Raw genomic sequence first — 17555 nt, 5'->3', positions numbered from 1 at the left:
TTGGACTTTTCTAGCAATCCTTCATTCTCCATATCGAGTTCTGCGGCATGCACCCCTTCCAGTGTTCTTTACACCTGAAACACTGCCACATCTTTAGCAATATTCTTATACAAATGCGATTGAGCTCATCATATTGATCAGTAACCAAGTCTTAGAATACAACTTATCAAACATCCTAAAGAGAAAGAATGTTTTGAGGAGTCTTCTAATTCAGTTACTCAAATAGTTTCTACATTCAGTTCATCACCAAATGTAATAGAAAGTGATTATATGAAGGTTGTTACTGAAAAGATACATTAAGCATTAAATTCACTTAATTACTATTGGAGGAAAATAAGATGATAATTGACGAATTCATTAAGGCTGCATCTTCCGTATGTCCGGTGAAAGCAAGAAAGGAAAGATAAATTTGGTGAAAAGACAAAGAGAAGATGCATTGTAAGTCGGATTGACCTCTTCTAAGAAGGACAATGGCTTAGATAACAATGCAATTTCTAAAAGAGAGATCTACATCCAGTTGGGCAGTTGTTATAGTGGGAGCTATTTATTTATGCACACTACATTGTTTTTATTTTTATGTGTAAGACTTTGTTTTATGACTAAGCGATGTTCGATGTCATTTTAAAATTCATGCATTAGTAAGAAATGTGATTTGAATATCTATCATAGCACCATAAAAAAACAAATTATACATTATAGTATCCAAACTATATAAATGCAACAAGATTGAGTTTTACACAACGGTTCAACTTCTTAAACAATGAATGATAAAGTATTTATGACACTTTTACAAATATTAGATTATTGGATGAAGATTATGAAAAGATAATGAAAATATCTGTCTTCAATTTTTTCAAAGAAGTCATACCATTACCAGCTTATGCACTAAGAAAATCAACGTTTTTACCTAAGCTTATTGTAAGAGTCATGTCGTAATCCGAGCGATTTATGCGAACATAATAAGTTCATGGGCCTAAGAGAGTGTCTTTACACTTAGTCTTAGATCGAACATAATATCCGTTTTGTTTTTACTTTGTTTCTTCTCTAAGTTAATCTTGACGCTTCATTATTAAGTGACAAAATCGAGTATGAATTAATATAACTTGCTACATAATCGTGAGAGGAGGTTGGCGAGTTAGGTCCACTTAGTAGACACTACATTTAGCTTCCCTTAAACAGCCATTGTTAATTGAGAGTGAAGACTTTTGAAGGGTCTTACGAGCTTTTTGGAGTTACACATTCAGGATTAACAACCCTAATGTTAGAAATCTACGCTTGTGCCGCATGGGCAAAACTTATGTGGCTCGTTCTATCAAAGTATAAACTATGCTAGGGTATTGTAGTTGGAATTTGTATAACGATAACTGTGAACGCACATCCATGGAATTCTCTTATCTCTCATACTTTTTCTTTGTGATTTAATTGCATTTACTTGTTTATTTTCATTTAATTGTTTTTACTTTCAAAAATACAAAATTCTCTTGTTTCTCTAGATAGTATTTGACGCTTAGTACATAATAGCCAATTGCAATTATATTCCCCGTGTTCGATATCCCGGTACTAACCTTTAGCTATACTAGATCTACCTTGTATACTTACAGGTATTTTTAGTGCTAATAAAAAGTGCATCATCGGGTTAGATGGGATCAACCTTGTCCGGCGCCTTGCAGATGACTTTTGGGTTTGGTTAGACGCGGTTGATTTTTCCATGGATGGTGGTGTGGGATGAATTTGCCTGAAACTAAAAGAAAAGGGTTTTGTTGAAATAAGGGTTTAGGGAGGTTACAGAATTCTAGGGTTTTGTTGAAATAAAAGGTGAAGGAGAGAAGGGCAATTGTTAAATGGAGGTGAAAGAAGGGGAGGGAACAGTCTCCATGATGTCAGTGACCGTTCGCCTTCTGTGACAATTTTCAATTACCCCATACCCTAATTCATAATATTCACCCTTCCATAGCCCCCAAAACGGGAGCTTTATAGCTCCTCCTCCAATTAATTCCGTAGCATAAATGTGAGAGTTCTTCATAGTGCGAGGGGTTGAAGAAGGAAGCAAGAGATCATCAAAGAGCTACAAAGATTCAAACTTTGGGTTTTATTTGCTTTAGCACTTATGTTCTTTTTGTTTTCCCTGCAATCTATGTTTTTAGCTTATTCAATTATGTGTAACTAAATTCGTAGTATTTTAGGGATGTGTTAGGAACGACTTTGGTTATACAATTCCATTTTTCTTTTTAATATCCAATTTGTTTCTATTTCGTTTCTCCCTAAGTTGTTGGATAATGCTTCACGTTTGAGTGACACATTCTGTGATGAATTAATATAACTTGCTACATAATCGTGAGAGGAGGTTGGCGAGTTAGGTGCACTTAGGAGACACTACCATTAGGTTTCTTTTTTTTTCTTTTTTTTCATAAAACACCTTCACAGTGGATAACACCTTCACGGTAGAGGGCTAAGTAGGTCCCTCGTCCCATTTATATCATCAAAAGAAGGATTACAAAATGACTCTCCCAAAAGTGGATCATCTTAGAAATACAAAGTGGCAACTGAAACCTATATCTCAAAACAAAGAACATAAAAAAAAAACAATCAAAATCTAAAATTAGGCATGCCGAGCTGGTCAAGCCTAGCCAGGGCTCTCGCCCTGCTCGGAATTGCGCCTCCTTCAAATCTCTCCAACTCCTGGCTTTCTTTCCCCATCTTCGCTAGGAAATTTGCTACCTTGTTATGAGCTTTTTGGAGTTACGTGTTAGGATTGACAACCCTAATCTTGTAATCAACGTTTGTATCGCATGAGCATAAGCTAGGAGACTCGTCCTATCAAAGTAATAACTATGCTAGGGTATTGTAGTTTGGAATTTTTATAACCATAACTGTGAACTCACATCCCTGGAATTCCCTTATCTCTATATTTTATCTATGTGTTTATTTGCAATCAGTTGTTATTTGCTTTCATTATTTTCAGTTTTCAAAAGTTTTCAAAAATTCTCTTGTTTTTCCAAATAGTAATTGAGTCTTAGTAGGAGATAGACAGTCCGTGTTTGCCTTCCCCGTGTTCGATATCCGGTACTGACCTTTAGCTATACTATATATACTCTGTATACTTGCAGGTTTATTTAGTGCTAAAAAATAGTGCATCACGCAGCTGATGTTTGCCCAGACTGACGGTGGGAGTGTTTCCCAAACCGAGATGGACGTGATCTGGAGCTTGCTAAACAAGAAGGGGATCAACTTTGGAATCCTCTTCACCATTTACGTCGATCACATCTCAAAGAAGGACGGGAGAACTATTTGCTGCGAGGGATTGATCACGGAAATTGCTGAATATGTTGGCATCCCGACGACGGACTTCACTCCGGACATGGGTGAGATGTTTATCACCTATGAGGTCCTCTTTGCAGTGGGCCTCTTGAAGACGGATATGAGCGTTCAAGCGTTTTTCTTACAGTCGGAGCGGGATCACTTTCCCGTTCCGCACCCACAATTGACTAAGGTCGATACGTGGGACAATAAGGCCAATTGGAGGCTCGACACCGCCGCCCACCTGAGTGCTATCGAGGCCAAACCCGTTCAAGGGGAATTTAGGAAGCGAAACATGCCGTTGCACGTTCCCAAATTTTGACCCGGAAGTTGATTCCACCTTCGCCGCCATTGATGAATATGATTTCTAACGCTACTTCAAGTGGCCTCTGAAGATTTCAAAAAATATAGTAGAGGGGGCTGCGTAGGGCGTTTTCGTAAAAACTCGACGAAGAGATAATCAGATAAAGACCATACCCTACTGTTTCCCTTCAAATATGATTTCTAACGCTACTTCAAGTAGTCAATAAGGACGATAACGAAGAAGTTATGGGCCTCTGAAAATTTTAAAAAATACGATAGAGGGGTTGTCTAGGGCGTTTTCGTGCAAATTCGACGAAGAGATAATCAAATAATGACCATACCCTACTGTTTCCCATCAAATATGATTTCTAACGCTACTTTAAATAGTCAATAAGGACGAGTAACAGAAAAGTTATGGGCCTCTGAAGATTTCAAAAACTACAGTAGGGGGGTTGCCTTGGGCGTTTTCTTGCAAACTCGACGAAGAGATAATCAAATAATGACCATACCTACTGCTTCCCATCAAATATAATTTCTAACTCGACTTCATGTAGTCAATTAGGACAAATAACGGAGAAGTTATGGGCCTCTAAATATTTCAAAAAATACAGTAGAGGGGGCTGCCCAGGGCGTTTTCGTGCAAACTCAACGAGGAGATAATCATATACTCCCTCCGTCCCGCTTTAGGAATCCAGGTTGAGTCGGGCACATGTTTCAAGAAAAAAATGTTTGAGTGTGCAATAAATAAATATTGTAGTGGATGTTGGGACCCACTTTTAATTGAGTGTCCAATAAATAAATACTGTAGTGGATGTTGGGACCCACTTTTAACACTTTTTTATTAGTTGTAGTGGATGTTGGGATCCAATTTTAACACTTCGTAGACATTTTTTATTAATTTATTTCAACCGGGACTCCTAAAGCGGGACGCCCAAAATTGATCAGCCGGGACTCCTAAAGCGGGACGGAGGGAGTAATGAACATACCCCACTATTTCCTATAAAATATGATTTCTAACGCTACTTTAAATAGTCAATAAGGACGAGTAACGAATAAGTTATGGATCTCTGAAGATTTCAAAACATACGGTAGAGGAGGCTGCGTAGGGCGTTTTCGTGCAAGCTCGACGAAAAGATAATCAGATAATGACCATACTCTACCGTTTCCCTTCAAATATGATTTTTAACGCTACTTCAAGTAGTCAATAAGGATGAGTAACGAAGAAGTTATGGGCCTCTGAAAATTTCAAAAAATACGATAGAGGGGGCTGCCTAGGGCGTTTTCTTACAAACTCGACGAAGAGATAATCAGATAATGAACATACCCTACTATTGCCCATCAAATATGATATCTAACGCTACTTCAAGTAATCAATAAGGACGAGTAACGAAGAAGTTATGGGCCTCTGAAGATTTTTAAAAATATGGTAGAGGGGGCTGCGTAGGGCTTTATCGTGCAAACTGTACGAAAAGATAATCATATAATGACCATACCTATTGTTTCCCTTCAAATATGATTTCTAACGCTACTTCAAGTAGTCAATAAGGACGAGTAACGAAGAAGTTATGGGCCTCTGAAGATTTCAAAAAATACGGTAGAGGGGGCTGCCTAGGGCGTTTTCGTGCAAACTCGACGAAGTGATAATCATATAATGACCATAACCTACTATTTCCCATCAAATATGATTTCTAACGCTACTTCAAGTATTCAATAAGGACGAGTAACGAAGAAGTTATGGGCCTCTGAAGATTTCAAAAAATACGGTAGAGTAAGGGGGTTGCGTAGGGCATTTTCGTGCAAACTCGACGAAGAGATAATCAAATAATGACCATACCTACTGCTTCCCATCAAATATAATTTCTAACGCTACTTCAAGTATTCAATAAGGACGAGTAATGAAGAAATTATGGGCTTCTGAAAATTTCAAAAAATACGATAGAGGGGGCTGCCTAGGGCGTTTTCGTGCAAATTCGACGAAGAGATAATCAAATAATGACTATACCCTACTGTTTCTCATCAAATATGATTTCTAAAGTTACTTCAAGTAGTCAATAAGGACGAGTAACGAAGAAGTTATGGGCCTCTGAAGATTTATCATTTTTCTCCAGACCTTTAGGACATTTATCGACTTCAAGGCTTATTTCTACTGTCTTCCAGGTCTTTATAATCCCTTATTGCCTTACCTACAATTTATAGGTCTTTCCTACTGTGTTACGTATTTCTCTCTGACTTCTGAGAGTTTTACCTGCCTTCTAAGTATTTTTACTGACTTTTAGCCTTTCCCCTAACTTCTAGGACACCTTCCGATGTCAAGGCTTCTTTCATATGCCTTCCAGACACTTCTACTCACTACGTCTTTTTCCGCAAATTTTGGGTATTTACTCCTATCTTACGTGTGTTTCTCACTGGCTTCTTTTGGGACTCTTCCTTGACTTCAACATTGGAATGGATGTCTGATAATGCACATTTATTTCTGATGCTTTTAGTCAAGATTGTCCATGCATCTTGCTGCTCTCCTTTTGCTACATAATCATGAGAGGAGGTTGGTGAGTTAGATCCACTTAATAGAATGTGCCACTCAAACATGCAGTATTACGGAACAACTTAAGGAAGAAACAAAGTATAAACAAAACGGATAATAAATAGAAAAATGAATTGTATAAATCAATAAAAGTTACTAACACATCCCTAGAATCCTATGAATTTAGTTACACATGATTGAATAATCTAAAAACATAGTTTGAAGGGAAAGCAATGTAAAAATAAGAACTAAAGTAATAAAACCTAGAGGTAGTATCCTGTAGCCTTGATCTTCACTTGAATCCGTCTTCAACTGCGCAAATTCAACCTCTTGCGCAGCGAAGAACTCTCAAATATTATGCTCTAGAATTGTGAGGAAAAGGGTGTGTAAAAGTCTCTGAATGAAGAGGTTTAAGGGGGTATATATATAGGGGAAATTTTGAGTCCTATGGATAGAAGGAAAAAGTTGGCTAATTTTGGAAAAATCTGGAGAGAATATAGGTCAAATCGTGCGCCGCGTTTTTGCAGCGGACCGCTGCATCTTGGCCAGCGGTCGTTGTGGGTTCTCCGTAGCTTCTTCTCATTTGTGTAGCGGTCGCTGCATGAGTTGTAGCGGTCGCTACAAATTAGTCCAGTGGCTTCGGGACCTTCTCGAGCGGTCGTTGCGCACTCTCCAGCAGTCGCTTGGCGTCTTCAGATTTTTAGCACAACTTCTTCCGGAGCGGACCACTTCAAGCGTAGCGGTCGCTGCGACACACGCAGCGGGCCGCTGGCGTCTTGAACGCTCCAGAACTCCATCCTCGACTTTTTGCTATCTTTTTAGCTCAAATATGCACAATTCTCACAAAACATGTCAAAATACCAAAATAGCTAAACTATGGACATGAATTGTGATTTAGACATTAAAATGAGACCAAATAAGGGTCTTAAAACAGTGCAAAATCCGAGCGTATCAATCAACATATTATCTCATGCTCGATGTGAGTTCCTGTTTCAGGAATAAGTGCTTCAATAATTCTCATGAATGCATTATAAGGTTCGCATCTGCTAGGAAATGGTTTCTTTAACTTGCATTGGCTCAACATAGGGGTGAGCAAAATAACCAAAAACCGAATATTCGAACCGAATTAAACCGAAATTTTGAAATTCGGTTCGATTTTTTTGGTTTTTTCGGTTCGATTCGGTTTTAAAAATACAAAAATTTCGGTTTTTCGGTTTGGTTCGGTTTGGGCGAAAAAAAACCGAAAAACCGAAAAACCGAATTATATTTTAAATATATTATTATATATTTTTATCCTATTAATTTAGTATATTATATCATATATATAATATATATTCTTCTAATATATTTTTATATAATAAATATTATATATTGTATTAATTTTATATTATATATATTTATATTCTATTAGTATATATAAAATAAAATAAATTAGATATATTAAAATATACTATTTTTTTTCGATTTTTCGGTTTTGTTTTGAAATTTCGGTTTTTTCGGTTTGGATCGGTTTTTTAAGTTCGGATTTCGGTTTTTCGGTTTTTCGGTTCGGTTCGGTTTCAATTTTAGCCTAAATTCGGTTTTTCGGGTTCGGTTCGGTTTGGGCGAAAAACCGAACCGAAACCCGAATGCACACCCCTAGCTCAACATAATTAGTATAAACGTGTTGTCATGTAACTGAACAGATATACAGAAATGTGATCATAAATTTACTAAGCTAAGATTAACCTAAACAAATGTAAAGGCAAATCCCACACCCTAAATCATTACTAGGTTTTAGATCTTTATCAGCACCAAACGAACGAGGCCATTCTTGATTTTTGACTTTTTTCCGTTAGTGATGCTTATTGTCCGAGATGAATGGAACTTTTGGTAGCTTTTGAAGAACCTTTTCATCCAGTTTGCTGTATTGTCTCTTGAGTCTAGCTTTTGCCTTCAGAGCATAGGAGTCCACTTGATCCTCGTGCTTCTCGTACAATGGGGGCATAGTCAGAATCAACACATTAACTGCACATGTTACACATTGGTTTCCTCGCGTCGTACAAGAGGGTAGAGCTCGTAAATGGGAAGGAACACTTACTGATGTAGATGATAGTCAGGAAGTCGAACCAGCTCCCGACCATAGAGATGACCCATAGTGCAAAGATTGTCTGTTGTTGTTACATAATACATAAGTTTGTAGTGTTATAAGTACAACGATGTAAAGCCGTAGGCAGTTTGAGAGACTACTTACAGTCAAAAACCTCTTTAAGTCCTTCCCCGAAGCTACCTCCCATAGCATACTAATAGCTTGGTTGCATCTGTCACGTAGTAGGAGAGCAACGGTCATGCACAGATCCCATGGCAACTCGATCTCAGGGATGTTGAGGGGCGACCTAGCCAGGAACGAACCATTTTAAAGGCATGAGAAGTCTATCAATGGAGTTAGGCTTACTGAAAGTTTAGAGTTAGGAGACTGACTTGTGAACGTAAAAGGAGAGGTTCGACCATAGGAAGAGTGTGGCCAAAGTGAGAATGAGGAAGTGGCAGATGAAAGGAATGAGATGGTAGCCTATCCATTCGAAGAGGAGCCATATTACAGTGAAGCTAGCTAGCAGTGCTGCAGACATGTGCTTGTTCCGCCATAAAATGACATCGGCAGCTGGAGATAGAGGTGTGAGTAAAGAGAGTGTAAGCCAATGTTTGAGATGGTGGTGAACATGATGATGTAGTAGTGTATGATCTTGTTTAATTTTTGCACACATCCTCTAATTATCTTATATACAAAGATAATGCATGAATATGGATGATTAAGTTCCCATTTTCTAGTAGAATATGAAGTCGATTAATGGATTTTCCTTAAACAAGGAATCCTTTTCTATGTGGCCTATGCATGTTGGGATCAATTGTGAACATATGGGAGATGAAAACATACGTGTGCCGCCACCCAGAGCACTGTGCACCGGTTTCTCGCGCCCAAAGAGATGACCTTTGCCCTGCCCTTGCCCTTCTTGTTCGTGGCATTGGAAACCTCGGTCTTGGACTTGGAACCCTTGACCTAGGTCTTGCTCTTGGCCTTGGACCCCTTGGCCTTGGACTTCAAACCCTTGATCTAGGCCTTGCTCATCGTGCCCTTGGCCTTTGCCTTCGGCTTGGCCTAGGCCTTGCTCATGCCCTTGGCCTCCGCCTTCAACTTGGGCTTGGTGTAGCCCTAGGCCTTGTTGTTCATGGCATTCCACTTCATTATGAAGCTTCTCCTCCGACGAGCCCTCAAATTCTTGATCCATCTTCCTGCATCAAAAATTAAAGCTTGATCATCAACTCTTTTTGAAATGGACACATAAAATAGTGTCATGCATTGAATTGACAAAGATAAAATAAAATTGATGGAATTAGCAGATATGAAAAAAAAATCATAGAAATGTGAGTAATAAATCAGATAAATGTTCCATGCATAGATTACAACGAAGAACTTTGAATAGAGAAAAAATTCAAAGCATACTTGTGAAAATTTCATGAGATCTGAGCAGAATATTTGGATTTTGATTTGTCTGTGTGTTGGGTAATTCTGAGCATATTGTGTTAGTGGATATCCAACTTAGGCGTAAGGTGCCCTTAATTTTCGCCCATTTATTTTTCTTATCATTTTCAAACTATATGAATTATTCTTTTCTTTGCAATGGGATTAGTAAATTATAAGCTGGACCCAATAAATAAATAATAAATGGCTTATTTACGCATAACTGCCAAATATGTAGTCTTAATGCGTATATTTGATGGCTAAAGTTACTGGCTATTTTATAACAGTTCGAACTTCAAATTTGGTCCTGAAAATTAGGGTTTCACTACAAAAAGTGGATCTCACGTTCCACATACCTTTTCAATTAATTTTTCGTTACACTTTTTAAAACTCGTGCCTACAATAAGAGTGATAATTATTGTGGGATGGAGGGAGTATATCAAAATTCCCCTAAATTTCTACTGCCTCTCTCACGTTGCTCCGCCGTCGTGCACAATCGACCACCAAGCTTTTCAGTAAAAAATGATTAGGTTAAACTGAGATTGGGGATTCAATTCGATTTATTTTGCTTCTTTTTTCCGGATTGGACTAACCTCCACCGCTGGCTGGTTCTTTGACTCCACCACCGTACATGTGCTCGTGTAAAAAATTCTTCTGAAACTTTTAAGCAATTTCCTGGCCTTGTGAATTTTAATATGATTCGCTATTAGAGCATCCACTATAGGTGGACACTTTGGAATAAAACTTTCTCAGCTACTAGTATTATTCGTTCATTGGGTTTAGGTTAGAAACTGATTCGATTGTGTTTTCAAATGACCTTCTACTAGTCTAGCTTCAGTTGATCAAAGTCTGTTGCTTTAATGTTGAATATTTTGTGCACCAAATATTTTTCACTTAATCTTGCAACAATTGTGAGGTGTTATACTCCTCCCTGTTTTATCAAGATGATCACAGTTTTAGGTTCCATTTCTTAGTATTTTTTCTGTGGAGTACCTTGCTGAAGTACTTTCCATGTAGTTTTTATTAACACGATTTATTTATTGTAGGAATAAACGGCTTGAATTTACCGCATGGTTATCAGAAGTGAAAAAGGTAATTCCTTTAATTGTACTATTGTAGTCTTGTGAAATTTTGAGTATTGTATTTTATAGTGTTATTTGTGATTGTTTTGTTCACTATATATGGTTGATAATTCTCTTCAGAAGTAATTTTGGCAGGCTGTATATGTTTTCGGGTAGACCTATTCTATTCATTGATTTCAAGTACTTTTTGGAGCGTGATTATGTCCATGCTAATTCTAATTGCTCTGTGAAGTCTAGCCAATTGTCTCCGCAGCTTCATGGATGATCATAACACAGCAACATTCCCTTCTAAAAAGTTGGTCCTCTTTACTTTAAGACATCGTGAAGAAAGCAAATTGAATGAAAAATTCGGACAAATGAAAATTGTGTATTTTAGTTTAATTTTGTAAGACAATCTTATGTTATATGTTTTGTAAAACGATCTTGGCTTTTTAATGTTATTTGAATTTTGTTTACTTTTTTATTCATTTAATAATTTTTAACTTTTTAAAGTAATTAAAAATATATAATTTATATATTTTTTTTTTAAATCCAGGATTGCAAAAATAGACAAACTGCCGAGCACCTATAAGTGCTCGTATTTCCTAAAACTTCTCAGGAATATACCGAGCACATAGCTTTGCTAGCCACTATCGAGCTCATGAAAGTGCTTGCTACATCCAAAGGCGGTGAAGGTAGCTAGCAATATTTCCTAAAACCTCTCAAAAATACCGAGCATATAGTTGTGCTCGCCACTGCCAAGCCAAACACACGGAGGTGCTCACTACATCCAAAGGCAGTGAAGGTGCTAGCAATATTTCCTAAAACCTCTCAAAAATACCGAGCATATAGTTGTGCTCGCCACTGCCAAGCCAAACACACGGAGGTGCTCACTACATCCAAAGGCAGTGAAGGTGCTAGCAATATTTCCTAAAACCTCTCAAAAATACCAAGCACATAATTGTGTTCGCCACTGTCAAGCACATGGTGGTGCTCACTACATCCGATGATATGGTTGACCAACTTGTCGAGCACCTTCAAGTGTTCGAAAAATGTGCCGACGAAGCAAATAGCGACCACCTAAAGTGGTCGGAAAGTGCTCGTATATCCCTATTTGCCGAGCAATTTCGCCCTTTTTCCGAGCACTTTAGTGCTCGGTAAACAGCTAATTTTTTGTTGTGTTTGTATATTTTTATCCAGAAAAAATTACATTTCAAGGACTTGAACAGGAAATAGTCACATTTGAAGTATGTCTGAGTGTCGACAAACTATTTTTCTCTTGAAGCCATGAAGGGTGTATAAATCATTTTATTCATCTAATTATTACTTTCTTACATAATTATGATTCGTGGAGTTTATAAATGTCAATTTTTTCATCATTACATTATTTGTTCAATCATTATTTAATTTTAAAATTTAGCACACTAATGACATATTTATTCATGACGAGATAACTTAGTTTTATGGAGTATTTGATAATATCATGATTTATAAGTCTTCTCATTTTCTTATCCAAAGTGGATTTTCTTAAAAAAAATAAAACAACGCGAATCGAATTATCTCTTGTAACATAAAGTTCTGTGTTTCCAATTGTTCATATTCAAAATAAATAAAAGATAAATTTAAAAAGACATGTGTACATTGTAACTATAAATACCATTTTCTTAGAAACAATGCTTTTGATAGAAAAAGTAACATGTTTAAATGAAATTAAATCTCCATCTTATAAAACCGAATCCATCAAATGATCTCACAAGAAGTATCGTCCCATCATCTAATCTGCGGCTCTTAACTACTAACACCTCATCTTTATCATCATTTTATCAGCATTATTAAATGTAGCTATTGTAATTTAAAAATACCAAAAAGTGCTAAGTATACATCTCCAAAGTGCATGAAAAATGATTTTTTTTATGCTTTTTTTTTTCATGTTGAGATACATAAATCAAGTTAGTGGGCTTCATACATGGACAATAGCCGCGCTAAACGAGCCAATTAATAAAATGAGGGTGTGACCACGCAAATGAATTAAATTTCATGACAATCACACCAATAAATAGAAATGGTCCCCATTTAGCAAATTAAGGCCCACCATTCACAATCAACGTCATTTAGACTCGTTTTAATTTATAAGTATTTGCTTTCACTCGAAACCTTATCTTCATTCTGGCAGAAATTGACTTGTGAGTTTGTTTGTGCTCGTATATGCAACCTGATCCTTTATTGTTTCGTATGTTTTCAACTTAATCACATAATTTGAGTAATCTCACCATCCACTAATACTACTTTAACTATTATTTTCATCTCATCTCTTACTTTACTATACCATTCTCTTAATTTCTCTTATTTTATCAATTTTATCTTAATTCTCGTGTCATACTCATTGCCCATTTTCTATGGGACAGATGGAGTATTTATCGTTCGTTAAATTCTAACATTTGTATATGATATATATTTAATAGGGATTAGGGATGTATTAATATGACAACTCACTTTATTGTAACACCATACCACCATTTTAAGTCGTTAGATTTGAAGATCATGTGATTCTGAAGCTACCATGTGACAGTCTATTTTAATTAAATTGGAACATAAAAAAACGCTGAAGGGCAAAATCGACATTCTCAACTTTTAGTCCCTTGTCATATTGCAGTGTTACGCACCCGCAACATTCGTAACAGTAGAAAGGAGAGCGGCAATGGCGGCAATGGTCTGTTATGTGTGTGTTAAGCTGGGTGGTGGGGTGGAGGGAGAGTTTGTGTGTAAGGGGAAGATGAGATAATGAAGATTATAGTTGAAAGTAAAAGTGATGAATTACACTAGAAGAAGTTTAGAGAAATTTAAAGTGAATAACTTGACCATATGATATCCATATTAATGTAAAGAGGGCAAGGTGGATGACCTATTTGGATTGAATTGAGTAAGCATCCTATGTGTACGCTTTGGATTAGTGGAGTCCGGATACGGTGGTGGCCCACAACGTGAGTCTGTCAGAACTAAGTAAAGAAGAAAGTGGGCCAGAGAGACAAGCAGAGAGTGATGTGGCACTAAGACAACCAAGTTCAAGTGTGTGAAGCGAAAGCCACTTATTTGAGTGGTAAGAAATCACCAAGCAATATAGTATACAGCACACATGATTTGACCATATTTGTAGCGGCAAACACGACATTAACATTTGTTGAATTAAATCAAAATCTATAGTCAAAATTTCATACACTGTCATAATATATGCAGATACATAGCGGTAAACACACATGACATTTTGGTTAAATAGTAGTAAAACAAAATTCCTGATTTCCTGTATTTGAATATAACAGATTTCTAATCGAATTAAACACATCCAACAAAAAAATGAAAATATACTAATCAAAAGAGATAGTATATAAAGGCAGAATAGACTAACATTATTTAAGCTGTTTATATATTAAGCTCTCCTACACATCTGAAAGTCTCCCTGATCAGTAGCTCATTCATGGCTAACAGATTCTCTCTTGCTATGGAAAGAACAGGCCAATGGTAAATAGTAGCAATCCATAGTTTGGGAAATATAGGTAGGAGTAATTGATTTTTAATGGTGGATTTGATTTGGTCAGGGTTTTCTCCCAAGAAATCTCAACTGACATCATCGTGGAAGTTGGAGAAGCCAACTTCTGCCTTCACAAGGTAATTAAATTAAGGTATTGTCATATAGCTAGTTAGTGAGTATTTATTTTTATGGTGGGGTGGTGTGGTGTAGTTCATGCTAGTGGCGAAGAGCAACCATATAAGGAAGGTAATTCTGGATTCGAAAGAAACGGATTTGACGAGAATAAATCTGTGGGACATTCCCGGCGGGGCGGAGATGTTTGAAAAGGCGGCCAAGTTCTGCTACGGCGTCAACTTCGAGATCACGGTGCACAACGTTGCTGCCCTCCGTTGCGCCGCCGAGTATCTGCAGATGACCGACAAGTACTGCGACGGGAATCTCGCCGGAAGGACGGAGGATTTTATGTCCCAAGTGGCGCTAACCACCCTCTCCGGCGCCCTCGTCGTCCTCAAGTCGTGCGAGGATCTCCTCCCCATGGCCGACGATCTCGGCATGGTTCAACGCTGCGTCGAGATTGCCACCGCCAAGGTCAGTCAATTAATCTATTACTTCTACTACTCTACTACTCTACTCTATTTGAAGTAGTAGTGCTCCATTTCTTTAGGCTTGCGTGGAGGCGAATTTCCCAAGCCGTTCTCCGCCCAATTGGTGGACGGAGGAGCTGACAATCTTGGACATAACCTTCTTCCAGAGGATCATCGCATCAATGAAAGCAAGAGGTGCAAAGGGTCTAACTCTAGCCAGCGCCATCATTACCTACACCGAGAGGTCCCTTCGCGACCTCGTGCGCGATCACTCCGGCAACGGCGTCCGCTCCCTCGACTCCCCCGAATCCGACCTCCGCCTCCGCCAGCGTGACATCCTCGAGACCATCGTGGCCCTCCTGCCGCCGGAGAAATCGGCTTTTCCGATCAACTTCCTGTGCTGTCTGCTTCGGACTGCCATTTTCTTGAGGGCCGACGCCCGGTGCAAGAGCGAGCTGGAAAAGAGGGTTTCTCTCATCTTGGAGCATGTCACGGTTGATGATTTGTTGGTTTTGTCTTTCACCTATGACGGTGAGAGGCTGTTTGATCTTGAGAGTGTCAGGAAGATCATATCTGGATTTGTTGAGAGGGAGAAGAGTGTGGCGGTTTTCAATGCTGGGGATTTTAAAGAGCTTTGTTCCACCGCGATGCTCAGAGTTGGGAAGACCATCGATGCTTATCTTGGGGAGATAGCCACCTATGCTGATTTGAGCATCTCCAAGTTCAATGGGATTGCCAATTTGGTGCCCAAGCCTGCCAGGAAGGTCGACGACGATCTTTATCGCGCCATTGATATTTTTCTCAAGGTCGGTCTATACTTTTTGTTCATCTTGCTAGCTTGTGTTAATCAAGAATCAAGATTCATGACTAACTCCATCTTGTGTATTGATGGTACCTACAGGCGCACCCGAATCTTGATGAGATTGAGCGAGAGAAGGTCTGCAGTGTGATGGACCCGCTCAAGCTATCGTACGAGGCTAGGGTTCACGCCTCTCAGAACAAGCGCCTCCCCGTGCAAATAGTCCTCCACGCGCTCTACTACGATCAGCTCAAGCTCAGAAGTGGAGACGATGATCACAATACTGTAGACGCCATTACAACAAGGAACCAAGTGCAAGCCGACACCTCCCTCGTTAAGGAGAACGAAGAGCTGAGGACAGAGTTGTTGAAGATGAAGATGTACATTCAAGATATCAAAAAAGGCGAACCCACATCATCAAAATCTAGTGCTAAGAAGACTACATTCTTCTCATCCATGTCCAAGACTTTAGGGAAATTGAATCCCTTCAAGCATGGATCCAAAGATACTTTGAATATTGAAGATGGAATGCCGGATTTGACTAAACCTAGAAGAAGACGATTCTCCATTTCCTAAGTTTTGGATTTTCATAATTTTTTAGTTGTTATATTGGTGTGTTATATATATATTTGAAGGATTAATCTTGTAAAGAGTTTTATGTTTATGTTTGCTCTAGTGATATGAGAAGATATTGTTTGACTATCTTCATTTTTTTTAATGCAAAATCGATAATTTATGCGCATAGATCATAGTGTAATTGTATTTTGGATCTATTGTTTAATTATATGTCTATGGAATGGTATGGAACCATAAGTTACGTGTTTGCGCCTTGAAAATTAGTTGAGGCTCTTTATTTCGTTCCTCGATATTTTATACTATCAAGTATCAATTATAGGAGTAGTATTTTGTAAAACTAAACTTGTTCAATTGTAATCGACAACAAACAAGTTGGCTTTGCCGTATTCAATTACTCATTCCTACCAATCAGTCGATATGGTCCCAACCTCCACAATTCCCACTTGCACTGGGAAACGAAATTGATGTTGAGATTTAACCACAACCTTATAAAAGAATTTAATGTGGGCCACTTTAGTAAAGTAATACTCTCACCCTCCGTCCCACTCTAACCGAGACATTTTTTTTTTTTTTGGCACGTAACATAAATAAAAATGGATAAAGAATAAATTATTGGAATTGAGCGAGAATAAAGTATGACGAAAAGATCAAAGTAGGAGAAAGTAATTATGTTATATTTTGCTAATAAGTGAAATAATTCACTTTAGATGGACGTTCTAAATAGGAATACTAGTAGCTTATTATGATAGGACTGATGAAGTAGTAGTACTCCCTCCGTCCCACTTTAGAAATCTCGGTTTATCAATTTTGGGTGTCCCACTATAAGACTCCCGATTAGAACATTCCATAAATGGTATTAAGTCTCACATTTCACTAACTTTTTTCCACTCACATTTTATTATAAAACAAATATTAAAAAGTAGGACCAACATTCCACTATTTTTTTTACCAACTTTACTTCACATATCTTAAAATTCGTACTGAACTCAACTGGGACTCCTAAAGTGGAACGGATGGAGTATTTATTATCTCGGTTTTATTTCGTTGTACTTTGCGTATGGAATTATATAATTAATATATACCCTAATCAAGGGTCATATTCTAATGCTTATAGCACCCTAATTCAAAATCAAGACCAAATCTCCACTCTTAGATTTTAAAATGAATGGATGAGATTAAATCTTACGAATCTCAATAAATAGTAGACAAAATATCAACAAAATAGTAATATCGTCATTATGTTATCATATGATAATTTTTGTGAATGTTTTTTTTATAACATAGTGTATTATAAATATCAACAATATCCATAAGAATATCAACACTAGTACAAGAAAATATCAACACATATTTATTGAGATTTTTACATGGTTTTATTGAGATTTTTTG

General features: G+C 37.7%; 2 protein-coding genes across 2 annotated transcripts; one reads left to right on the top strand and one right to left on the bottom strand.

The window, feature by feature from the left end:
- Positions 1-7760: 7760 nt before the first annotated feature.
- Positions 7761-9652, bottom strand: LOC125211164 (reticulon-like protein B5). Its single transcript, XM_048110874.1, has 6 exons — positions 9603-9652; positions 9036-9391; positions 8582-8762; positions 8355-8496; positions 8202-8271; positions 7761-8128 (listed from the first exon to the last, which is right to left on the bottom strand). The coding sequence occupies exons 2-6, from the start codon at positions 9385-9387 to the stop codon at positions 7956-7958; spliced, it is 918 nt and encodes a 305-aa protein (XP_047966831.1). The 5' UTR covers positions 9388-9391; positions 9603-9652; the 3' UTR covers positions 7761-7955.
- Positions 9653-14042: 4390 nt separating this feature from the next.
- Positions 14043-16292, top strand: LOC125215957 (root phototropism protein 2-like). Its single transcript, XM_048117543.2, has 5 exons — positions 14043-14197; positions 14275-14344; positions 14418-14795; positions 14872-15597; positions 15693-16292. Exons 1-5 carry the CDS (start codon positions 14154-14156, stop codon positions 16164-16166), a joined length of 1692 nt encoding a protein of 563 aa, XP_047973500.1. The 5' UTR covers positions 14043-14153; the 3' UTR covers positions 16167-16292.
- The last annotated feature ends 1263 nt before the right edge of the window (positions 16293-17555 follow it).

This window comes from Salvia hispanica, chromosome 3 (genome assembly GCF_029641045.1).
Source record: "Salvia hispanica isolate PSC_SH4W2 chromosome 3, Shi_PSC_v1, whole genome shotgun sequence".
Lineage (NCBI taxonomy): Eukaryota > Viridiplantae > Streptophyta > Magnoliopsida > Lamiales > Lamiaceae > Salvia > Salvia hispanica.
This window is presented reverse-complemented; position numbering and strand designations above follow the sequence as displayed.

Coding starts and splice junctions, on each gene's coding strand:
- LOC125211164 (XM_048110874.1), bottom strand. CDS start 9,387: ATGGATCAAGAATTTGAGGGCTCGTCGGAGGAGAAGCTTCATAATGAA. Junction 8,497..8,581: donor CTCTCCTTTTACGTTCACAA/GTCAGTCTCCTA, acceptor GTTCCTGGCTAG/GTCGCCCCTCAACATCCCTG. Junction 8,129..8,201: donor CCTGACTATCATCTACATCA/GTAAGTGTTCCT, acceptor TAACATGTGCAG/TTAATGTGTTGATTCTGACT.
- LOC125215957 (XM_048117543.2), top strand. CDS start 14,154: ATGGCTAACAGATTCTCTCTTGCTATGGAAAGAACAGGCCAATG. Junction 14,345..14,417: donor CCAACTTCTGCCTTCACAAG/GTAATTAAATTA, acceptor GGTGTGGTGTAG/TTCATGCTAGTGGCGAAGAG. Junction 14,796..14,871: donor TCGAGATTGCCACCGCCAAG/GTCAGTCAATTA, acceptor CCATTTCTTTAG/GCTTGCGTGGAGGCGAATTT.